The following is a 27,052-nucleotide window of genomic DNA, read 5'->3' as shown; positions in this document are numbered from 1 at the left end:
AAACTTTATTGCCCGGCTCCTTAAAAAAATATAAAAGATTTTAGTTTGCGCAATTGTTGCGCGTTTTGCGCAACTTTTGGTAAGTTTGCGCAAAATATTGACAATAAAGCAAGAAAGAGTTTGTGAGCTGATTAACGGATATGACAAAACAAACTTGAATATAAATATTTATTGCACTCTCACTCTCACACATTTTTGACCTTATCTTAATTAATAACTACAAGTACCTACATTGTATAATTAACTAGGTGACTCGAACTAGGCATGCATTTTACTATTATTACGCTTTAAATAATAGGTATGCCTATTCTTAAATCGTTAGGCTCGTGATATGTAAGCGATCAGGAGACAACCCATGTTATGAACCAAATCTGATTCCTTTTGAAATACAGTCAATAAGATTTACAATTAAAATACGTATAATTTTCCATGTACAATGCCAGGTAACTTGGATGAGTCCCATTTGATACTTTAGAAATAAATAATGCGTATTAATTGTACCAGGCTATCTACAAGTAGCCAAAAGTATGTAAAAAATATGAAACGTTTTCCATACGTTATCAACAACTTTTTATGTATTTTTTCCTGATGGCGTTCGGTTCTGCAAGCAACCATTGCTAAAATGTTCGGTGGGCTTATCACTAAAACAGGTCGAGAATAAATTAAATTAGCACTTTTAGCCCGAAGTCTATGAACAACACATGAAGTACTCTTCAGGACATCTGGGGACACTTATTTGTAGTTTGGCGCAGTTCCATATCTTCTCGCACCGGCAACGGGACCTGAACCTCCTCTTGCCTGGGCTTGTGATCAGGTTCTGCGAAAACGAACCCGTCGAAGACTTTCCGAAGTAACTCAGTTTCGGCAACAGCCTTGGTGTCGGCGCTTTGGTGATATATTCTTCAATTTCAGTGGTTACTGCTGGCTCTTCCTCATATTTCTCCGTGACGAATTCGTCACTCTGCGTACTTTCTATTTCGGGGTCAAGTCCTGTATTGAGTGCCACTCTGCCATTGTTTATGCTTTCAGCGGGAACAATATCCGAATCATTTGATTCGGGGACGGTTGGTACAATTTCAGGATCTTTAAATTCTGTGGCAGTGGGAACAACGTCTTGATCGTTAGATTCGGTAACATTTGCGGCTTCTTTTATTTCTTCTATTGAAGGGACATTCTTTTCTGTGCTGTTAACTTTATGTTGTGTTTTTGGTTTAGTCTTTATCGAGTATATTCTGTCTGAATAGTTGTATACAGGTTGTGTATTGTTTGAAGGAGTTTTGTTACTTTCTGAATTGTGGTTTTCGTTAGTTTGTGTTTCCTCGACATTGCCTGGAATAGTTAAAGGTAGTTTTTCTATTCTGGATTCTCTGTCCGTGGGTTTAGCAGTGGGTTGTGCAGTTTCCGCTGGGTGCTGCTTGACGTAGGTGATGTTACTGTTCTGCTGGGGAGCTGACAGCACGGCGGCTGCGCACGCCACCAACAGAATCAATGTTCTGAAAAGGAGAGGGGCATTATTAGTACTCCTGTGTATGAGTTTTATAATTCAGCGAAGGGTTTTATTTGCGTTTTTTGTTGTCAAGTATTTATCAGGTTTTGAAATTCTAAGAACCACACAGTAGCAGCAGTCGTTGAATATATTTCATTCTCGCATGTATCATGCGTATTACCAGGAAAGGATAACCAGCTCCATTAAATGTTATATTTTGATTAACATGAAACGAGTTACTGATCTATTGACGGCACGGTTTGATGACCAGAAAATATATGCATAAAACTCGTTTTTATTTCGTCTCCCATTAGTTATTGGCAAAAATATCATAAATAACTTGGTGGTCAATGTCATTAATATTGCGTTCGTTAATCATTTACGTAATGGATTTTGGTTTAGCCACGATTTGGCAGTCATTTGCTCGATCATATATGCACTGGGTAAGCCTAACTAGCTGTGGTTCTGAAATACAGCCTTTTGATAACAATATCATTTTGAAAATATCAGAATAATTGTAAAATAAAAATGTGAAGATAAGTTTAATATAATATCAAACCACAGAAGCATTGCAAGTTCTCACAATATTAATTTCGCATCATTAAAAATAAATCAATTAAGTACAATTTTATTGTATCCGATAGTGATTAATAGTTCCAGAAACATAAATAGGTAACATTAAAATCCGAATTAAATCTTGTTTTGTACGTATTGTTACTAGACATGCTATGGTTCCAGAGTCTCAAAGTAAATATATTTCGCCTTGTATTAGGTAAGTAGATATACTCGTAAATATTAATCAAAATTTGAAAATACACAGTTTCTAGTATATATTTATTTTTATTTTTTTGTTACAGTCATATTTTTAATGGGTCTAAATATTGCGGAAGCACGAGATCCCGATAGAAGAGAAACTAATTACGATAAGAGGCCATATTACGCAAAAACACAAAATGGAAGATTTCCATACCACAAAAGAATTCAAAATGAAAGAAGAATTCTACCCAGCATTTCACCTAGCAAGAAAATACAAAATAACAGAAAAAATCCAACAATTAATAGTATGCTGAATACGCGCACATTTTCAACAGCCCGAAGATTCCTGAAACAAAAATCTGCTGCTACTGCCAGAAGTACCCATGAGAGTAGTATTCCAGACGCTAGAAGAATACTTCTAAATAGAAGGGCTATGATTGCCAAAAGAATACAAAATGATAAAACTGTTCCAACTCCTAAGGAAATACAAGCTATAAGTAAAGCTCAAAATGGTAAAAAAACACAAAATGGCGTACGATCTTATAGCGACAACATACGGCATAACAGCAAGGTGATTCAATATAATAGACGAGGTCCAAAAATAAAAGAAACGCTAAAAAAATACGGAAATATATCTCCGAGTTATAGACGAATCCCACGCATCAGTAGATTGCAACATGACAAAGACGTTCAAACAGACGTTCAAACTGATAAAAAAGAGGAAAGGGAAATGATGAACTCGGCCAATATGGCAATAATTGATATGGATAAAAGAATGAAAATTAACAAACTATTGGAAGAAGATAGAATGCAACAGAGTATTTTAAGAAGAAAAATGGACAGCATCTTACGAAGCGATCAACCAGTGCAAAACGATAGATTATCACCAAGTGATATATACAAGAAAAGAATACAGGAAAAAAGAAGAAAAAATGCAAAAAAAATTGAAAACGCCAGAAGAATGCAAAATGTAAAAAAAGCGCAAAATACTAAAAGAAATTTCGAGAAGTCGTACCAAAAAATCGTTAACGCTAGAAGAATACGAAATGACAGAAGGATGTGGGTTGCTACTTCTGGCGCCACTGTCGTCTTTAGGAAGTACATGGACAATTCAACGATCCCTCCAGACCCGCCAGATTTTAATTCCTCCGAACTGGACCATGGTAAGTACCAATGTACATAGAATTCTCGTTTATGGACTGTGGGAGTGACACACGGGATACAAAATATCATCTGTTGCGTAATCTCGCTTGGCCTTTAACATTTTGGGATCGGCTTTCAGTCTATCAGATTGAAAATGAGTATTTTATTTAGTCGTGTTTCACAATAGATGGGCTGCCTATTTGGTCTCCGGCCATAATGGTGAACTTATGTCGGAGGTGACAGCCCCGTGCGAAATGGGTCAAATGGGTCTCATACCTTCCCGTACTGATCTCTTCTGACCAAGGCGACTGTAGTCGCCTTGGTCAGAAGAGATCCGTGCGGCGGTTTCTAAGCCGAAATTATCTTTGGGTAATTAACGAACGATGGATGATGGTGAAGGATTTATTCATTATTTATTTTGACGAGCAGGAGAAGAAGAGCACCCAGAAATGGATATTGGTGATGATGGTGGTGGCCCCGGTGGAACTGGAGGTGGAAGTGGAGCGTTCTGGGGAAAATTCTTTAAAAGTCTGACGATGATATTCGACGGGCTTTCGGCCATCGAGCCAGCTGGCAGCAACGGTCAGAAAGTTAGGGCTTGTCTCCACATTGCGACCACGTATATGAACGCGTGAGTTTACCATTCATATGCTTTATTTGTGCCATAGCGAGGTTTCATAACACTATCGTCGATACAAAAACTACTGAAGAAGTTTCGGCCGTCTCATATCAAAAGTCGTGTAGAGTACCTACTTTGTGAAGTTTTTTTTAAGATACTTGCGTCTTTAAGCAGACAGAAGGCGTGTGTCTGTACAGTAAACTAATAATCAATCTCTGGAATATTCGGATATTATAACCATGCAATGTTTTATTTTACAGACACAAAGATTTGCGAAGGTATATGGGGACGCGATATTTTTACGAAAACAATTTGCAGTACGAGGTTGGATATATGACGAGTGAAATAATAACCAAATATCAAAGAATGTTAGAAATTTACCACATAGCACAAGATAAATGGCGCAAGCATCAGAACAGAGAGTTTGCTTCCAGCATTTACATGCTGTATCTGTATACAAATATTCTTGAAATGGGTACCGTGATAGGACATTTGTGTGCCATGTTGGCTGAAATGGAATTGAGGTTCCGCGACCCAAGTCGTAAGAAGACAGGATTCGAGGATTACCATATGCCCCCGAGTGAGTAAAAAGATTATGTTTTATCAGCACATTATTTTTAAGTTATTTGGGAACAACAACTTTTTAAGTTATTTTTGTCGTATTTTTTAATAGTAATAAACATGCGGGAAGTGAACACTCACTAATTTCTGCTGTATATACCCGCTATCGCCTGGCAAGCTCGTTAAAGATACTTCGATGGTCTACGCGGGCAGCGGGACGTAGGCACCGTGGGTGATTACAGGGACGGGGGTCGGTGACAGTTGACAGTTTTACTGTCCCATTGTTTTTTTGGTAGTATATAGTACAGAAATAAATGTTATGTATGAAATGTTTGAAGCAATTTGGTAGTGATTGTATTGAATTAAAATCTGGCAAATTCAATAAACGAGTAAGTACAGTTTTGAGGTCGTACAGAAAGAAGAATGTGAATATTATTTTTAATTACAAAATCATAAAATTTTCGACCAAAGGGTGGTTAGATGTTGACATCAATGTGATTGGGTTGCCCGGGTAACTGGGTTGACGAGGTCCGATAGGCAGTCGCTCTTTGTAAAGCACTGGTACTCAGCTAAATCCGGTTAGACTGGAAGCCGACCCCAACATAGTTGGGAAAAAGGCTCGGAGGTTGATGAGGATGATGATATTATTGAAGTCAACATCGCAGTTTTATGGAGGCAGTGGGCAGTGGGGACGACCCTTTGTAACACCGCTATTGACAGTCACGTCCCCCGCACACCCGCGTGGACCGAGAGTGTCCTTGAAGAGTTTGCCAGGTTGTATTTACGACTGTGGCTGCTGCCAATACCTAACTACTTGTGACAGCCACCCAACACCTTCAATTGTTCATTGTGCAGTACCTTGGTACCTTTTGTCAAATTGTTTCGACGCTTTTCTATCAATTAGGTGCTTTTCATTACGTTCTTCATTAGACAGAAGGGTTGCAGTTAAATTATCTAAAACCAATCTAAACTTTTTCCATTGCCATGAAAGAAAAAAAGACGCAAAAGCACGGGACCGAAGCTTTCGAGGCGTCTATTGATGACTATGAGAAGAGGTTGTTAGATGGACAGAAGAAGCGGCGAAAACAAAGAAATAAGGACAGAAAGAAAAATTTGTACGCCGGTTACAAACCCACACCTGCGAACCGAAAGCCGAGGGGGAGGTAAGACCAACTCTTCGGAACTGATATTGTCAGCAAATCAAGCTATTCCGAACTGTACAATTTTCACAATCAGCATTGAACCTTATGCTTCACATTTGAAGTTGAAAGTCCTTGATTGTAGCTTGTTGTAGCTTGATGTGCTGGCACCGAACTCCAAGTTTACATCGCGTGACACAAAAAGTTATAAAAATTACTCGTAGTAGTAGTAAATAGTCATCATATATTTATGTGATGTAAAATGTTGAGCTAAAGTGATTTTTGAATTTGTTCCCACAGTTCTTGGGCACTGGACTACGGATGGTCGATCGAATACAACTGGTGAAGTTACCGTGGATATAATATCGGATATCGTTTCTATCAAGTGGTTATCAATCAAGCACAGAAGACCAATTATTTATAGTTTACCAAAAATACCAATTAAATAAAACAAAAGGTGAAATGTGTGACTAGGACTGAAAAGGATCAAGTTTGTTACTGATTAGCATTTAATTATGTTAATTATAAATGGAGTTTAATCATAGTTTAATAATAATATAAGCTATTGACTTAATGTGAGGAATGCAACGTTAACAAAAAAAAACATTTTTTATTTAAAAATTAAATTATAAATTTAAAAAAACTCCCGACCCAAAAAACTACGCAATTAAACCGGAAAAATAAAAAATTATATATACTACTTATAACTTTGTATATAATTGTGTTTACATACGTGTTTTTTTATACGAATGTTAGGTAGGTAATTAGGTAGGTATCATTTGATTTATGTAAGTATTTTTAAAGGTAAAAAGCGGTCCCCCGACACGTCAAAATTTAGTTTAGTCTGACATGCTTTAGTTGGTACTTACGTAGTGTTTAAAGTTATTTTTTGCTTTTTATAGGGTTTAATTGCGTAGTTTTTTGGGTCGGGAGTTTTTTTAAATTTATAATTTAATTTTATTTCACGCTTTTTGAAGGAGCTCCTTAATTTTTCCTTCTTTCATTTAATTTGATCTCGGCCAAAGGAAGCTGTTTAACAATCCTCATGACAAACTGGCTCTGGGAGAATTGCACAGATTGAGAAACAATAAAGACTAACCTTTGGTCATACTAGATTTTCAGCAAAAATATAAATCGGTTTATCCGTTTCATTCCGGCATTCCAGGGTTTCATCCGTCACATCCCATTTCCAGCATCAGGTTCTCGTCAATTAGAAACATGAAGAGGACTCGTCAAGACAAATTCAACGAGCCCAAACTCGATGCGTTTACTAAAAGGCAGTTCAGGGTTACGTCTCCTATCTTCGTGCCCTAACAGCAGACCAGCTCAGTGGTTCCAGAAGACATTAGTGTTTCAAATTTCAGATCCCACATATGCTTGCAAGTAACTGAGCGTGTAACATTCCTATCACACCTATCAAACGAGCTGATGACCTTGAAGACCTGAACTGATTTCCACCAAACATAGCTAAGAACACTCCTGAATGACATTCCTTTTAAACAAAAAAAACCGCATTACAATCGGATCATCCGTTTGGGAGCTACGATGCCACATACACACACACACACACACACACACAGACACGTCAAACTTATAACACCCCGTCGTTTTTGCGTCGGGGGTTAAAAATTAGGATGTGTGTGTACGAAAAGATAGCTTTACTATGTATTTTACCGTAATCAGAAATATTTATTACATTATATTGGAAGGTTTTTTGACGTAACATTCGATCTAATAAATTAGCTACGACGTAGCAAAAGAGAGTGCACCTGTTTACATTATTGTATTTTTATAATTAGAAATAAGACGTATCTTAGTACCTACTTTTAATAAAATGTATAAAAATATATACTTTGTGTTATTATTTGTACTTATCTAATTATTTTTTGTTGAATGCTTTTCAAAGTGGGAAAAACCTAGAATTTTATGAATTTACTAGCGGTCGCCCGCGACTTCGTCCGCGTACAATTGTTTTTATCGTAAGCGGACTACAAATTTCAAGACCCTCACTTCTAAAACAGGAAACCCCCGTTTAACCCCTTATGGAATAGATTTTGGTAAGATCTCTCATTAATGCATGTCTTCCCTCTATAAAGAATCTGCCTCCCTTCAAGTTTGTAGGAGTTTATAGTTTCTGTTTTGTGAAAGGGCTAAGTACACTCTATGTGCTCCCTTATGTATTTCCTTATGTACACTATACACTCCCCTATGTATTTCCTTATGTACACTCTATGTACTCCCCTATGTATTTCCTTATGTACACTATGTACTCCCCTATGTATTTCCTTATGTACACTCTATGTACTCCCCTATGTATTTCCTTAGGTACACTCTATGTACTCCCCTATGTATTTCCTTATGTACACTATACACTCCCCTATGTATTTCCTTATGTACACTTTGTATTTCCTTATGTACACTGTATGTACTCCCCTATGTATTTCCTTATGTACACTGTATGTACTCCCCTATGTATTTCCTTATGTACACTGTATGTACTCCCCTATGTATTTCCTTATGTACACTATGTACTGCCATATGTATTTCCTTATGTACACTCTATGTATTTCCTTATGTACACTCTATGTACTCCCCTATGTAAGCTCTATGTACTCCCCTATGTATTTCCTTATGTACACTATGTACTCCCCTATGTATTTCCTTATGTACACTCTATGTACTCCCCTATGTATTTCCTTATGTACACTCTAGTACTCCCCTATGTATTTCCTTATGTACACTATGTACTCCCCTATGTAGTTCCTTATGTACACTGTATGTACTCCCCTATGTATTTCCTTATGTACACTCTATGTACTCCCCTATGTATTTCCTTATGTACACTCTATGTACTCCCCTATATATTTCCTTATGTACACTCTATGTACTCCCCTATGTATTTCCTTATGTACACTATGTACTGCTATATGTATTTCCTTATGTACACTCTATGTACTGCTCTATGTATTTCCTTATGTACACTCTATGTACTGCTCTATGTATTTCCTTATGTACACTATATACTCCCCTATGTATTTCCTTATGTACACTCTATGTACTGCTCTATGTATTTCCTTATGTACACTATATACTCCCCTATGTATTTCCTTATGTACAATCTATGTATTTCCTTATGTAAGCTCTATGTACTGCCCTATGTATTTCCTTATGTACACTCTATGTACTCCCCTATGTAAGCTCTATGTACTCCCCTATGTATTTCCTTATGTACACTGTATGTACTCCCCTATGTATTTCCTTATGTACACTGTATGTACTCCCCTATGTATTTCCTTATGTACACTGTATGTACTCCCCTATGTATTTCCTTATGTACACTCTATGTACTCCCCTATGTATTTCCTTATGTACACTATGTACTGCCCTATGTATTTCCTTATGTACACTCTATGTATTTCCTTATGTACACTCTATATACTCCCCTCTGTATGTATTTCCTTATGTAAGCTCTATGTACTCCCTATGTATTTCCTTATATACACTGTATGTACTGCTCTATGTATTTCCTTATGTACACTATATACTCCCCTATGTATTTCCTTATGTACACTATATACTCCCCTATGTATTTCCTTATATATGTTATGGACCAAGTGATAAATTGGGCAGTATACACAATGCCCGGTCATTATGAAAAATGCCCAATATGAGAGTGCAATTTGATAATAATTATTCAAATAATCAAATTGACCGGGCAGTATACATATTGCCCGTGACCTTTTGGGCAAAGTAATAAAAACATGTTTATTTTCATTTTTTTTTATTGTTATTGCCATTTAACTTAAAATAAACTAAATATTAAACCACTTAAATAATCAGCCTCATGATTTAGATTAATTATGAAGGACTTCTGCCTTTTTTCATCAAATGACCCCCCGCTGTGGGTTAGCAGCGGTGAGGGTGTCAGACTCTTACTGACTGACCGTCGTGTTCCGTTGTAGGCCTTTTATGTACCAGGGCCGCGGTCTTTCGAACAATCCCTCAGCCCCGGCAGACCTTGGCTCTGATGGGCCCCGCTGGGGTTGCTGTCATCTCTTTGAGGAGCGCGTGGAACAACGCGCGCCGCCAACACGGGTCTGTTGCCTAAAAATAGACATGAGCGAGCCACCCGAACTAACCGCCCACAGACCCACGCCTACAGCGGCCGGGAGTCATCTCGTGACACCCGGCGCCCGTGGTGTCTACCTGGTCCAGCGCGGCGGCCGGGATAAGAGGTGCGAACTCTCTGACGTTCCGCCGCCACCTTTTCGAGCATGACTGCTTCGCAGAAGAAGGCGACGGCATCCCATTCCCTCTCGCCCCGGACCATGGCTTGAACCAGACCTGGACTGTGTGGTCCACCGTGTCCTCGGGGCTGTCCGCACAGTGTTGACACCCGGGCGCTTCCTCACAAGGACTTCTGCCTTAAAAATCCACTATTTTTTGCATATAAATGTTAAGGAAAGTCATATTAAAAATATAACATAAAATAAAATTAAGAATGGCTGTCTCTGATTGGTCAAAGCGTGTCACGCCATGCGTACTTCCCTCCCCGCCCTCGTACCGCGTAAAATATAGCTGTATTATCAAATTGCCCAACTGTCATGTAGCAATATAATAATGCCCGTGCAATGTGATAAATAATGAAGTTAAGATAGTTATTAATCACTTGGCCCGATAAAGCTAGACATTATTCATAATGCTCGGGCATTATTTATAATGCCCGAATTAATCACATGGTCCATAACATATACACTGTATGTACTGCTCTATGTATTTCCTTATGTACACTCTATGTAATGCTCTATGTATTTCCTTATGTACACTATGTACTGCCCTATGTATTTCCTTATGTAAGCTCTATGTACTGCCCTATGTATTTCCTTATGTACACTGTATGTACTCCCCTATGTATTTCCTTATGTACACTGTATGTACTCCCCTATGTATTTCCTTATGTACACTATGTACTGCCATATGTATTTCCTTATGTACACTCTATGTATTTCCTTATGTACACTCTATGTACTCCCCTATGTAAGCTCTATGTACTCCCCTATGTATTTCCTTATGTACACTCTATGTACTCCCCTATGTATTTCCTTATGTACACTCTATGTACCCCCCTATGTATTTCCTCATGTACACTATATACTCCCCTATGTATTTCCTTATGTACACTCTATGTACTCCCCTATGTATTTCCTTATGTACACTCTATGTACTCCCCTATGTCTTTCCTTATGTACACTATGTACTGCCATATGTATTTCCTTATGTACACTCTATGTACTGCTCTATGTATTTCCTTATGTACACCATATACTCCCCTATGTATTTCCTTATGTACACTCTATGTACTGCCCTATGTATTTCCTTATGTAAGCTCTATGTACTGCCCTATGTATTTCCTTATGTACACTCTATGTACTCCCCTATGTAAGCTCTATGTTATCCCCTATGTATTTCCTTATGTACACTGTATGTACTCCCCTATGTATTTCCTTATGTACACTCTATGTACTCCCCTATGTATTTCCTTATGTACACTGTATGTACTCCCCTATGTATTTCCTTATGTACACTCTATGTACTGCTCTATGTATTTCCTTATGTACACTCTATGTACTGCCCTATGTATTTCCTTATGTACACTCTATGTATTTCCTTATGTACACTCTATATACTCCCCTCTGTATGTATTTCCTTATGTAAGCTCTATGTACTCCCTATGTATTTTCTTATATACACTGTATGTACTGCTCTATGTATTTCCTTATGTACACTATATACTCCCCTATGTATTTCCTTATGTACACTATATACTCCCCTATGTATTTCCTTATATACACTGTATGTACTGCTCTATGTATTTCCTTATGTACTGTCCCGGTCTTATCCTCTGCTACGCTACTTTGTCCCTCCCAGGGGTTATTAAATAAAAAAAGGTAGGTAGCAAGATGGACAATTTATTTACCGCACACAAAATACAGTATAGCTCGGTCGGCAGAAATAACAATGGGTTAGAGCCCATACATACAAGTTTACAGTGATTAACCTCCTCACTAGCCTAGCACTTCCCTGACGTCACTGGTCGCTGCAGGAACAAGTGGCCGCGCGCCGAGATCAGGTTCAGGTGCTGGTGTAGGGTTCGAAGGTCAACCCGCTACAGTCCACCGCGGGGAAGCAGGAGATTTAAGGTGTACGTGAAACCCCAATCGGGGTTTAAATCACACACACTGAATATGCTGAGTATTATTATATGTCGAGATATATAGTCGAGGGAACGGTAATGACGCCCTTAAAAAGTTTAATCGCTATGGCGGTTATAATAACTTAAAGTTAGTGTTCAAAAAACCGGCGTGCGTTCGCCTCGATATCCAGATTCGCACTGGCAGCAGCCGTGACAGCGGCGACGTGGAAGCGAGGAGTCGCTGGTGCGGTCCGGGTGCCTAATATGTCGCTCGTTTAAATACGTGCGTGGTGATAAAATGTAGCTGGCCAGAAATTTTGATGCGTTTAGTTTGCTACTGTAAATAGTTTAGTTTTTGTAAATAGTTTTAGTTTTGTAAATAGTTTTGTTAATTTTATTTTACTCAACATTTTATTAAAAAGAATTAAGACATGTAACAATTAATGTTACATTACCCCCCTCGTTTCAGAAAGAGTTTTTTTCTCAAAAAAAAACTCGTCTATAGATTACTACTAACACTACACATTCATACTATCAACTATCAAAATCCTTTCATAATATCAAACAAACTCCCTTACACAATAGCTTCAACAATATAAAATCATGTTGACGCGACCTTCTATAACAAGTTATCTGTGATTTATCGCACAGAAAACCAATGCTAGTCGTAAGAGGTTAATTTAAGGTAACTTGTCTCAATTCATTTTAAAAATGTAAAAAAAATCTGTTAACTACTACACTTAGTGTTTTTAAAATCTTTGATATGCCAGACACCTATATTTTTTCCTGACATATCTTCCAACACATAGATAAGTGGAGACCGTTTTTCAATTACACGGCATTTGACAAATTTAGGTGCAAGCTTTTTACTAAAATATTTGTCCTTGTTACTTAGAACAAATGCGCGCTTATAGACTATGTCTCCCACATTAAATTCCGCCGGCTTCCTACGAAGGTTGTAGTGTGCAGTATTCTTCTCATGTGCATGCCATAACGAAGCCTGCACATCATTGAAAACTGAACGCAGACACCCTAAGTTTTCAGCGTATAAATCGCGAGGAAGGAATAACACTTCATCGCCCAGGTCATTGTCCGTATAGTGCGATCCGCATAAAACTACTTCCCTACCGTAAACTAAAAATGACGGGGTATAACCGGTAGCTTCATTTACAGAATTGTTTATCGCGAACTGAACCTTGGGAATGGAGGTGTCCCAGGATCTATGATCGTTTCCAACAAACGTAGACAAACTAGTTACAATAGTTTTGTTGTAGCGTTCTACCGTGTTAACTTGTGGTGTATACTTCGGCGTGAAAAAAACGTTAGGAATTTTGTACTTTTTAAATAGCGCGTCAGTAGCTGAACTTATAAACTGTGTCCCATTGTCCAAGAAGATTGTTTGTGGAACTCCGTGAACCAAAAATATAGAATCCTCTAAAATCTTAATAACTATGTCCGCAGTAGCGCGACGTACTGGGAATATATGACAAAATTTTGAAAAAATGCACATAACAACTAATATATAGGAATTTTGTTTTCGACTGGTGGGAAGAGGTCCCACAAAATCAATTGAGATCATCTGAAAAGGTCTCGAACATTGCTTCGGGCGACCCATTTCTCCCAATGTAGTGTGATTTTGCGCCTTATAAGATAAGCAAACCGAGCAGGAACCTACATATTTAACGACATCCTGGTGCATATTTGGCCAGTAGTAATTTAATAATAAGCGCCGATAAGTCTTAAAAATACCAAGATGTCCACCAGTTGGCTCGGAATGGTTTTCGGCGATGATGCTTTCACGGAACTCGCTAGGTACGACTTCCTTCCAGTCAAATTCTGAAGTTAATTGGGTGTTAATATTTTTTGTGAGTCGGAATAATGAATTATTTTTAATGGTGAAATTAGGATAATTTGAAGGAGTAGTCAGACAGCCGTTGTATATCTTTTTAAACCAGATGTCGTCTGTGTTGGCATTAGCCAGAGATATTGCATTTACCGGAAAAGCTCTAGACAAGGCATCAGGAATAACGTTGTCGACACCTCGACGGTGTTTGATAACAAAATTAAATGAGGACAGTCTTACCCCCCATCGAGCTAATCGTCCTGTGGGATTTTCTAACGACAGAAACCATTTTAACGCGGAGTGGTCAGTGTACACCGTAAATGTTTGTCCGTTTTCTATATAACACCGCCAATGTTCGAGAGCAGCTAACACGGCAAGGGTCTCCCTTTCAGTTATGCTGTAGTTCTTCTCAGGACTGGTGAAAGATCTACTCATGTACGCAATCGGATGTTCCTTACCGTCTATAGTCTGCGTTAGCATAGCACCAATACCGTAACTACTCGCGTCGGTGTGCACTTCGAAGGGCTTGGAATAGTCCGGACAAGAAAGAACAGGAGCGGAAACCAAACATTCCTTCAACGAATTAAAAGCCGCGTCAGCTTCCGATGACCACTTGAAAGAAGGAGCGTTTTTCCCGTTAGCAGTGAGCTTATTAAGTGGACCAGCCACTGTGCTAAAGTTAGGGACGAAACGTCGGTACCACGTAGCAGTGCCGAGAAAGCGTTTCAACTCCTTTCTATTGGTAGGGGTCGGAAAGTTAATAATGGCTTCCACCTTGTCCGGATCAGTGCGTAAACCACGAGAATCTACCACGTAACCTAGATATTTTAGTTCGCTTCGAAAAAAGTTACACTTTTCGAAGTTTACGGTTAAATTTGCCTGTCTCAATTTGTCCAAAACCCGCAACAAACGAGAAACATGCTCATCAAAGCTAGAGCTTATTACGATGACGTCATCCAAATAAGCGAAGGTCTTAGACTCCATGTCGCTAAATAATAAATCCATGAGACGTTGTTGCGTTGCGGGGGCATTCGTTAACCCAAACGGAGTGGTTTTAAAACGAAAAGTGCCACGGCCCGGAACGTAAAATGCGGTTTTATCGCGGTCTTCTGGCGCTATAGGCAGTTGCCAAAAAGCTTTGGACAAATCGATACTGCTCAGGTACTTAGCATCGCGAAGGTTATCTAATATCTCCGAAACATAAGGCAAATTGTAAGCATCACGCTTAGTCACTGCATTCAATTTCCTGCTGTCTAAACAGAACCTCGGCTGTCCGTTCTTTTTATTAACAATGAGCACGGGTGAAGACCAGGCGCTTTCGCAAGGTTCGACAACGTCAAGTGACAGCATTTCGTCCACCTGCTCAATTAAGATGCGCTGCTTTTCGGGGGACATCCTATAATAACGCTGTCTAATCGGTTGTACGTCACCAGTGTCAATGCGATGGCATATTAAATTTGTTCTACCGAGACCCTTTTCTTCTGTAGAAATAGTCCGAAACTGCGCAATCACATTATCAGCTATCGCTTTCTGTGACACCGACAAATTATCGTAGGAGTTGATGAAAGGTTCACCGCTACTATCTTTTATTTCCGCTAATGGGACGTTCGACATCGTGATGCTACCTATATAGTTCGGGCAAATCCGAAAAGCGCGCCAAAAATCCACTCCTAATATAATTGATGTCTCAATTTCGGGAACAACATATGCCTTAATAATGTGAAACTGGCCCTCAAAAGTAACTGGCAAATTAACCGAACCTAAGGTGTTTAATGACTGACCGCCAGCAGCTATTATTTTAGTGTGGTCATCCTGGTTTAAAGTGCAGTCTACTAGTTGTAAATGAGAATTGTTTCCCAGAATTGAAACTGCAGCTCCAGAATCAAGTAACCCAACAGCATTAATGTTATTTATTTTAATATTTACATAAGGCCTAGAATCATTTAGTGGTTTTGATAGCAGAATTGTAGCAACTCTGTATGACGAGGAAAATTTTCTTATAAAATCAAGCCAAGCATCCCAGTCTTGCTTGCTAAAATTGTTACAACTCTGCTTAATTAGTTTTTTTGATTTTTTGTCTTACTACAGTTAGGGCAGTCGGGTGTCTTCACATCCTTCATACCACATTTAAAACAAACGATATCCCGTGGAGCCTTGCATTGACGAATGTGGTGGGTGTTATTACGACACCTAGGACAGTAAGGTTCCTTTTTAGCCACGTTAATTGCATGTACATATTTATTGTTATTACTAAAATTATTATTCCTATACTGATTGTTATTAATGTAATTATTATTTGAATTGTTATGATTATATTTATTGTAATAACTATTATTAGTTTTATTTATAGATTTATGGGCATCCTTAGTGTACGCAAATTCAGGAGCAAGCGTGTCGGAAGTAACCTTAGGAGGCTCTTGAAATTGCGACAGTCGAGTCTGAAATGCCTCGTAGTTACGGCATAAAGAACGCAAAGTGTCTATGGTTGTGATTTGAGGTGCAGCCGCTAAAGTACTAGCATAGCAAGGTCTGATGTTATGCAAGAGAATTTCTAATTGTTCTACTTCCGAGAGAGGACTGGATAAACGCGAGAACATTCCACTCATAACTGCCAAGTAAATTGTAATGTTCTCACGTTCTCCTTGAGTACGAGAACGGATTTCCGAAATGAGTCTATAATCATAATCAGTTTGACTAAAGTCCTCTTTTAATAACCGCGCTAATTCAGGCCAAGAACTAACTTTGTCCTTTACAGCACGATACCAATGAAGGGCATCGTCTTGAAAAATTTCAGATGCAAAACTTAGGACTTTTTGTTGAGAAATATTCCTAGCCAGTATAAATTCATCAACACGCTGTATAAACGAGCGAACACAAGTCTTGCCAGTAAATTTTAATTTACTTAAATCGGATGATGTACGATCGCAAGATACAGAAATCATGTTCTGTAGTTCCGGTACAGTAGATACTGAGTCTTTGACAGAACTAGCACTAGCCGCATTCGAAGAAGTACTAGTAGAAGGCTTCTTGGCTAACAAAGTAGAAAGTTTTTGTGAGAACATTTTATAACCGCTAACAATATCATCATATTCCTTTTTAATGTCGTCACTACGCGTTATCCTCTCGACACGATTGTATAAATGATTCAACATATTCTGTGTCCGCAATAGTGAAGCAACGCTAGGATCGCTAGCGTCAAGATTTAATTGAATTTTCGTTAAAACTTCTAAACAACCCTTAAGGTCCTGTCTTGCGTCAAGAGGTGACTCTAATATATATTCTGAAGGTAAATCAGGGGATAATTTTATAATTTGTTTTCGTAACTCCTCAACAGAAGGTGCAGGAGTCGCGCCTCTAATACGAACTTCATATTCCAACTCAGATTTTTGAAGAGACAGGAACTTAATAGGAAGCATATTGAAGATCAATTAAAAAACAGAAGGATAAATGACGCATGCGCTACTACTCACAACACAAAACAAAAAATTAAAAGAAAAAAAAACAATGACAAAACTAAAAAAAAAAAAACAAAGCTTAAAAGAGAAAAAAAAACAATAATTAAAAGAGAAAAAAAACAACACGTTCTCCGTTCTGTTACAATTAAAATTTAAGAACGTCTGGTTTTTTTTTAACGAAAAAAAAAAAATAATCAAATTAAAAAAAAAACAAAATCATAAAAGAAAGAAGCAGAAGAAATAAAAAAAAATGCTACTAATGTGTACTGTACCTTAATTAACTAATAATACAATACTAGTATGATATTTATTTAAATGTGAACACAATAAAAAAATTATAATGAAAAAAAAAACAATTTTAAGAAAGCGTCGTTTTAGGTGCCCGAGACAAAAACATTAGCAAGAAATATTTGCACAAACTATGCAACTAAACGACTTTAAATTAATAAAAATTAATGTAGGGTAGATTAATAAATTATGACCAACATTAACTGTTCAAAGAAATTGAAAGCTTGTGACGTACACATTAGTAACGGAAAAAACCAAAAAATAAAAGACGTTTACACAGACAACCACTAACATACACAACCCACAACCAAAGGAGGAGGATTAATCAACTGTATTTCTACCACGTTTAAGGGCGCCAGTGTCCCGGTCTTATCCTCTGCTACGCTACTTTGTCCCTCCCAGGGGTTATTAAATAAAAAAAGGTAGGTAGCAAGATGGACAATTTATTTACCGCACACAAAATACAGTATAGCTCGGTCGGCAGAAATAACAATGGGTTAGAGCCCATACATACAAGTTTACAGTGATTAACCTCCTCACTAGCCTAGCACTTCCCTGACGTCACTGGTCGCTGCAGGAACAAGTGGCCGCGCGCCGAGATCAGGTTCAGGTGCTGGTGTAGGGTTCGAAGGTCAACCCGCTACAGTCCACCGCGGGGAAGCAGGAGATTTAAGGTGTACGTGAAACCCCAATCGGGGTTTAAATCACACACACTGAATATGCTGAGTATTATTATATGTCGAGATATATAGTCGAGGGAACGGTAATGACGCCCTTAAAAAGTTTAATCGCTATGGCGGTTATAATAACTTAAAGTTAGTGTTCAAAAAACCGGCGTGCGTTCGCCTCGATATCCAGATTCGCACTGGCAGCAGCCGTGACAGCGGCGACGTGGAAGCGAGGAGTCGCTGGTGCGGTCCGGGTGCCTAATATGTCGCTCGTTTAAATACGTGCGTGGTGATAAAATGTAGCTGGCCAGAAATTTTGATGCGTTTAGTTTGCTACTGTAAATAGTTTAGTTTTTGTAAATAGTTTTAGTTTTGTAAATAGTTTTGTTAATTTTATTTTACTCAACATTTTATTAAAAAGAATTAAGACATGTAACAATTAATGTTACAGTACACTCTATGTAATGCTCTATGTATTTCCTTATGTACACTATGTACTGCCCTATGTATTTCCTTATGTAAGCTCTATGTACTGCCCTATGTATTTCCTTATGTACACTCTATGTACTCCCCTATGTAAGCTCTATGTACTCCCCTATGTATTTCCTTATGTACACTCTATGTACTGCTCTATGTATTTCCTTATGTACACTCTATATACTCCCCTATGTATGTATTTCCTTATGTACACTGTATGTACTCCCCTATGTATTTCCTTATGTACACTCTATGTACTCCCCTATGTATTTCCTTATGTACACTATGTACTCCCCTATGTATTTCCTTATGTACACTATGTACTCCCCTATGTATTTCCTTATGTACACTCTATGTACTCCCCTATGTAAGCTCTATGTACTCCCCTATGTATTTCCTTATGTACACTCTATATACTCCCCTATGTATTTCCTTATGTACACTGTATGTACTCCCCTATGTATTTCCTTATGTACACTCTATGTATTTCCTTATGTACACTCTATATACTCCCCTCTGTATGTATTTCCTTATGTAAGCTCTATGTACTCCCTATGTATTTCCTTATATACACTGTATGTACTGCTCTATGTATTTCCTTATGTACACTATATGTACTCCCCTATGTATTTCCTTATGTACACTATGTACTGCCATATGTATTTCCTTATGTACACTCTATGTACTGCTCTATGTATTTCCTTATGTACACCATATACTCCCCTATGTATTTCCTTATGTACACTCTATGTACTGCCCTATGTATTTCCTTATGTAAGCTCTATGTACTGCCCTATGTATTTCCTTATGTACACTCTATGTACTCCCCTATGTAAGCTCTATGTTATCCCCTATGTATTTCCTTATGTACACTGTATGTACTCCCCTATGTATTTCCTTATGTACACTCTATGTACTCCCCTATGTATTTCCTTATGTACACTGTATGTACTCCCTTATGTATTTCCTTATGTACACTCTATGTACTGCTCTATGTATTTCCTTATGTACACTGTATGTACTCCCCTATGTATTTCCTTATGTACACTCTATGTACTGCTCTATGTATTTCCTTATGTACACTCTATATACTCCCCTATGTATTTCCTTATGTACACTGTATGTACTCCCCTATGTATTTCCTTATGTACACTGTATGTACTCCCCTATGTATTTCCTTATGTACACTCTATGTACTGCTCTATGTATCTCCTTATGTAAGCTCTATGTACTCCCTATGAATTTCCTTATGTACACTGTATGTACTGCTCTATGTATTTCCTTATGTACACTCTATGTACTCCCCTATGTATTTCCTTATGTACACTGTATGTACTCCCCTATGTATTTCCTTATGTACACTCTATGTATTTCCTTATGTACACTCTATATACTCCCCTCTGTATGTATTTCCTTATGTAAGCTCTATGTACTCCCTATGTATTTCCTTATATACACTGTATGTACTGCTCTATGTATTTCCTTATGTACACTATATACTCCCCTATGTATTTCCTTATGTACACTCTATGTACTCCCCTATGTATTTCCTTATGTACACTATGTACTGCCCTATGTATTTCCTTATGTAAGCTCTATGTACTGCCCTATGTATTTCCTTATGTACACTCTATGTACTCCCCTATGTAAGCTCTATGTACTCCCCTATGTATTTCCTTATGTACACTCTATGTACTGCTCTATGTATTTCCTTATGTACACTCTATATACTCCCCTATGTATGTATTTCCTTATGTACACTGTATGTACTCCCCTATGTATTTCCTTATGTACACTGTATGTACTGCTCTATGTATTTCCTTATGTACACTATATACTCCCCTATGTATTTCCTTATGTACACTCTATGTACTCCCCTATGTATTTCCTTATGTACACTATGTACTGCCCTATGTATTTCCTTATGTAAGCTCTATGTACTGCCCTATGTATTTCCTTATGTACACTCTATGTACTCCCCTATGTAAGCTTTATGTACTCCCCTATGTATTTCCTTATGTACACTATGTACTCCCCTATGTATTTCCTTATGTACACTATGTACTCCCCTATGTATTTCCTTATGTACACTCTATGTACTCCACTATGTATTTCCTTATGTACACTCTATGTACTCCCCTATGTATTTCCTTATGTACACTCTATGTACTCCCCTATGTATTTCCTTAGGTACACTCTATGTACTCCCCTATGTATTTCCTTATGTACACTCTATGTACTCCCCTATGTATTTCCTTATGTACACTCTTTGAACTCCCCTATGTATTTCCTTATGTACACTCTTTGAACTCCCCCATGTATTTTCTTATGTACACTCTATGTACTCCCCTATGTATTTCCTTATGAATACTTCATATACTCCTTCATGTCCGCGATAAATGGGCTATCTAACTCTGAAATTATTTTTCAAATCGGACCCGTAGTTCCTGAGACTAGCGCGTTCGAACAAATAAACAAACCCTTCAGCTTTATAATATTAGTATAGATTACCTAAGCATTCTACCTTGTCATAAATACTCATACTATTTTGCCCCCTTTAATACTGTAAATTGAGTTAAATAGTGTAAATTTTATACATAGGAGGTATGTACTAACAATAAATAAATAAGATTTATTTCACTTCGACTTTCAGGCGTCACTAAAATAACTTTATTATAGAGGTACAATTGAACATCAATAACGTTACTCTTTTACACAAGGATTGTTTATTTAGGTATATAACATAATTGAATGATCTAACATCATTGTGGTTGAATGACATTAAAATCTGGTTTTCACCAATTTATTTAGAGGTACAGAAACCCACACGCATAATGTTGCAAATAATTTAAGGCAATTCATAGAACACAAGAAAAATATGGCCATGATTGGACTTTAGACATTTTACTTGAAGACAAGTTTCGAAAAAAAACCGTTTAGGTATTTATTTTGAAATAAGTCTTTCCTATATATTACAAAGATCCCAGATCCGGACCAAATTGTGATCCCTGAGAGAAACGAACGTTGCGACACGTAGGTTAAACGATGGGCGCTAAAATTGTGCGTGCGACTTTGTCGCGCAGAATGTTGTCGCACGTAATAAATCCGCCAGAGTGAAAGCGCTCTTAGAGAATATTATAGATTTTTGCGTTTACTAACAGTTTATAATCGAAATCTATGAGTGCTGTGTACATTGTTAAAGTGACGAAGGTCCATCCAGCACGTTAAGCAAGACAGTTTCAAAAGTTTCAGAGTCAATATTTTTTTAATTCGACTATTACCAAGACAGTTCTGTTTCAATATTAGTTTAATTTCAAGTAGGTATATTGGGCATGTAGTTGATACGTCCATCGTACACGCGGTAAGATGTATGGTTTACACAAAGTGCCAATATTGACAGACCCTGACCCGCGGTAGAGACACAACACGCTGTCTTATGTAATTTCGGTGGAAACTAAGATATGTGATTTCACAGTAGGTAAGTACTTCTAAGTAGAAAGGTTTTTTTTGTGGTGAAGCTAATATGAAGAAATGTACTCCAAAATCTGAGTACTACTATGTTTGAAGGCCGTCAATAAGGTGGTCGGATTATCTGACAATAATGGTGGAATAAGCGCTAGACGCAAGCCGCTTCCAGATGGTTCTTCTAGAAATCAATATTATAGTATAGAGGCCTATGTTCCGCATGTAATATGTTCCGCAGTGGACATTCTACAGTTAAGATAATAAAATAATGATGAACGATGTCAAATCCAGAACTTTTTCTCAACAATTAAAAACTCGGAGCCCGAAAATAGGAGACCGAAGTAGATAGTTGCCAAAGGTTTGCCTATTTAATAGTATTTATGTAACGCTAATTTGTTTAAAATGACCTTGATACAGGTCGCGAATCTGAAATCACAAATACTTTGAGGTACCTACTCAAATAATTACGCCAACAAATATATGATTTGCACCTACTTAATAAAGGTTATGTAAAATGGTGTGTCTTTACTGCGCCTGTTTTCAGTCAATGTATTTTTTCAGCGTTACGAAATTTCGCGACATTGATATGTAGGTAATAACTGAATAATGTGTTTTGAAGGTCTCATGTTGTACCTGCATACCTACTTATTGTTATGAACATAACTTAGGTATAAATAGGAATAAGTTTGAATATGTTTAGACCAAGACCCAAACCGATTTTATTGACCTAATTTTATAAATATAGAAATAGGCACTGAAGCACAAAAGTTACCCATTTTGTAACCACTTTCCTGTAGCCACATGAGTAATTAATGTGTTTACAATATACCCAATTGATATTTACAAAAACACAACTAGGTACCTAATGTATGATGTCCTCCTAGCAGATTATCGGCTACGGCGGCTGTTCTCATGTAAGGAGACTAGCCATCTGCGCAGGACATATTATAGTGCACGAGCACTTGTGCAGACACAGGTAATGTATATCACTGTGCCTGTGCCCAATGAAGGAACATACAGTAGTTTCCTCTTCGGTTCGAGTCGCTTATACATTTTATTCTAGATTAAATCTGAAATCTTTATTGAATGAAACGTTGAGCAACGGTATGGCATCTGAAACAATAGCCACACTGTCGGGCTCGCTTCAACGGCTGCCCCATCAGATGGACTAGATCGATGCAACTGCTGAATGAATGGTCTAGCTTGTCTTAGTTCGTATGTACTGTTTATTACTGTACCGTAAAGACAAACATTGGGTGCCTATAGGTGTGCGTTCGCGCAGCGGAATGTTGTTGAATTTAAAGATTTTAATTATGCAGATAATTAGTGTAAGACGTCCTATAATTGTGTATGGTAAATAAAAATTTGTGTATGCAGCCATTGTGGAGAAATTCACCAAGAACAGATTCCGCTGGGCGAACGTTGGCGAACGTTGTCCTGGCGGAACTTTTTTTAATCCATAGACTTTAGAAGAAAAGAGATGTGTCCGAAAATTAGTGTGTATTTGTGTGTAATTCATTATGTATGAATGAAATCAGTGCATGCATAAACTTCGGAGAAATTCAAGTTTCCGCTACGCGAACGTTTGGCCATTAGCTAGTTTTCATATAAAGCGCTTACATAGAGAGCTGTAGATTTTTACATACGTTGTTTTGAATTTGTTTATATTTGTTTAAAAAACAGATTTAGAAAAAGTCGTAGGGTTTAAAAGATAAAAATATAAACGTAAAATACACTTATTAGGTCTTAGTTCTTAAAGTATGCAGTTTGGGGTCTAGATTTTCACGTTTACACAAACCTTGTAAGTGTCTCCAACATGTTGCCAAGTATCAATGATGTTCCGTTAGTAATTAAAAAGTTATAGGATATTTTACCATGAATAGATCACTGTTTACAAAGCAGTCGAATATCACGACGTTCTAAAGGAATTGCATGGTAAAATGTATGCCAATAATTAGTTTAATCATTCAACTATTCACTTGCAAAATTTCATGTCATTAAATTCAGTAATTAAAGAAAGACAATTATAATACTGACGGAGCATCGAAACCCTACATAATCCGACCAAGTTCGGATAGCTACAAAAAAGCGGCCGTGACATACATATGTCTAAGCAACGTTCTTAACTTGGTAGGTTAGTATTTATTAATATGGTACAGTTGCGTACACAAGCGTTAGGAAAAAATAAAACAATTGTATTTCTTGATTGAAAAATATTTTTTTAATAATACCTATTACATGTCACGAATTACTCAAAATTTAACAATGGGTTTTCCTAAAATTTTCTTTAAAGAGTGCATTTTTGCCGAAGTTAAACCTCACTTTTTTAAGCATTGCAGCTAGATACCATGATATAATTTCAGAAGGTGCCTTAACTAACCCACTTCCAAACTACAATATAGAGGCTATTTGAATGAATGTTACTATATTTTGGGCGTGTTTCCTACATTATGCTCTAAACACGACAATGCTGACACAGTTTAACGTAATATTAATAATAATTGAGGCTAGAGTCTTATATCATTTGTATAACATCAACCTTGCATTGTTTAGGTGTGAGACGTGATCGTAACAGATAATAAACACTGCTTCATGAAAACAGTTTGTGGGATGTTTATTAATTCATTCATTTTTGGAAAAAATATGCCTGCTTCAGTATTTTTGAATTGAACATAGGATTTTTGATATAGCAAATAAGTGTAGCTTGTTGATCAGAAACTGAATGAATGAATGAACTTCGGCTAGATAATAATTTGTCTATACCTTCTTAAGACTTTTCAGTACCTACTCATGTTAAGGTTCTATCTAATTACAAGAGAAAAACAAGTTGTTTAATTTTTTATGCAGCGGGAGACTTTGTGTTCCGTAAACAATAGAATATATTCTGCCGTGCAAGTTAAAGATTAATAGAGTTAATTAAAATCTTAATTAAGTTTTGTCGCGTGGTTTTTTAGCATAGATTGGCTGTATTTTGATGTCACCTAAACCTTAGCTTTTATCGATGAAGTTAAATTGATTAAATTTGGAGCAGAAGCAACCTAAACACAAGCCGAAATTACGCAGCTCTTGAGCATACTTTTTGCGCTGCGTCTGTCAATTTGATTCGCGGAACTCAGGGAGTGAGCTCGTGAAGAATTCTCACTAATTAGTAGTTGTCTTAACCAAAATAAACCTGTCTCGACCACCCAGCACCGCTTGGACCATGAAGAAGTATCTAAAAATCAGCCAGTTAATCACTCCGTGTGTAATTAATAGCTGCATAATGCCATTCCCCGCGTATTGTCTAAATAACAATGAATAGTTTTTTACTAATACAATCATGTTGCGTTTTATCGCTGCTAAGCTGTGAATGCGTGTTTTAATTGTACAGGACGTAAAGTTAGCAAAATAGATAATTGGGTTATAGAAGATTACGTTATTTTTTCTTAAAATGATTAAATTATGTAAAATATCCAGTGATGGATAAACAGTGGTTGATTTCAACCCAGAGAATCAGTGGCTTTTGAAAAACTTTGCCCTCAAAGTTAAGCTTGACAAAACAATTTTACTGCCGATAAGGGTGCTCAGAAAGAAGCCACAATCATTTTAGCTAGAGTAATCTATAACGACTGAAAAACTAAAGGACTCTTTTTTTTGTTGACGATGCTTATTTCAAGAAAACCTTAAAAGTACCTTTTTGAAACACATTAATTGAAGGGTGGTGCACCTAATTGTACCTTGGTACCATAATACAAATTTTATGAATGAGAATACTGCCCATTGTAAACCTAAAAAAATATGTTTCGATAAAATGACAATGACTGACTGCAATGTTATTAATTAGATACGGAAATAGATTGACATTTGACTCGTAAAACCTGGGAAGTGGTGTAACAATAGGACATTAGTATAACACAAACTTATTGTTAACTTTATATAGGGCCGCAGACATAATGGCTATATATAAATTGAATAAGAAAAATGGCATATGGAAACTAGGTACCTTAGGAAATATCTTTAAAACAACTAAGGATTTTAAGTTTTGATGAGGATGAGCTATGGGTAGGTATAGGTACATACATATTATATGAAAAGTTATTGAGTGTGCAGCATTTTCATATAAGGTAATTACGTTGGCCCAACATTGTCGAGACCTTGGAGTTAGTCAAGATATCTTGCTGAGACTCCAGATAGGTATGGTTTTTCTCTTGAAGTAGGTAGTTCCTTCTTAGTAAAGTTGACATTGGGAGGCCTACTGTCCCGGATTTGAATATTTGTTTAAGTTAACAAATATGTTCGTAACGAGAGAATAATTAGCAGAATACTAATGAGAAGTAAATAATGGCCTGGGTAATTTTAACCAGTGTTAATTTATACATCATTCATAACTTTTATTATTTGTTTAATACAAGGTTGAGGTTTTTACGGGTGTCACTATCAAACACAGATCACAATCACTATTTTAACTAATAATCAAAACTTCGTAATTTTTACGGTCCAAAATAATTATTTGTCAGTCTAAATAAATAATAAAACTCGATAAAAAGATTAGATTAGATTTAAGAAGAAATCTACGTTGCTACATTTTAGAAAAACTGTCCTAGATCACCAAATAGCCTTTGAACTTGAACTCGATAAATTAAAAAGTGTAACATCACTATTTTTACAAACGTAAATTATTTAAAAACAAAACGTGCACTAACCGGTACATATCTTCGGTGTTCGGACAAGGAGCTCTCGTGCGATTCTCAGTAACCAAGGAGAAGAGATGAGCACACAGTTTCTTAAACAACCTATTTATACAAAACGACACTATAAACTGCCCAACGTGCGGACCGCACCGTGCGTATGTTTTTTTCGCGCCAAACGGTAAACGACTGAAGTCAGTCGTCCATACAGCCTCTCGGAGTAAAATGGTAGGGCGTGGGATGGGATATTATCAATGATATTAAAATGATATGTATTTTAGAGTTCTTAACT

At 37.2% G+C, this 27,052-nt stretch overlaps 2 protein-coding genes across 2 annotated transcripts; one reads left to right on the top strand and one right to left on the bottom strand.

The window, feature by feature from the left end:
* Window positions 1-154: 154 nt before the first annotated feature.
* On the bottom strand, window positions 155-27,052 carry LOC124639538. The gene is made up of 2 exons (XM_047176956.1): window positions 26,776-27,052; window positions 155-1,493 (listed from the first exon to the last, which is right to left on the bottom strand). Exons 1-2 carry the CDS (start codon window positions 26,781-26,783, stop codon window positions 689-691), a joined length of 813 nt encoding a protein of 270 aa, XP_047032912.1. The 5' UTR covers window positions 26,784-27,052; the 3' UTR covers window positions 155-688.
* On the top strand, window positions 1,825-6,303 carry LOC124639514. The gene is made up of 5 exons (XM_047176926.1): window positions 1,825-3,405; window positions 3,815-4,016; window positions 4,265-4,584; window positions 5,557-5,728; window positions 6,005-6,303. Exons 1-5 carry the CDS (start codon window positions 2,355-2,357, stop codon window positions 6,048-6,050), a joined length of 1,791 nt encoding a protein of 596 aa, XP_047032882.1. The 5' UTR covers window positions 1,825-2,354; the 3' UTR covers window positions 6,051-6,303.

Source organism: Helicoverpa zea, chromosome 19, assembly GCF_022581195.2.
Source record: "Helicoverpa zea isolate HzStark_Cry1AcR chromosome 19, ilHelZeax1.1, whole genome shotgun sequence".
Lineage (NCBI taxonomy): Eukaryota > Metazoa > Arthropoda > Insecta > Lepidoptera > Noctuidae > Helicoverpa > Helicoverpa zea.
The sequence above is the reverse complement of the archived record's forward strand: the minus strand, read 5'-3'. Positions and strand labels throughout refer to the sequence as shown.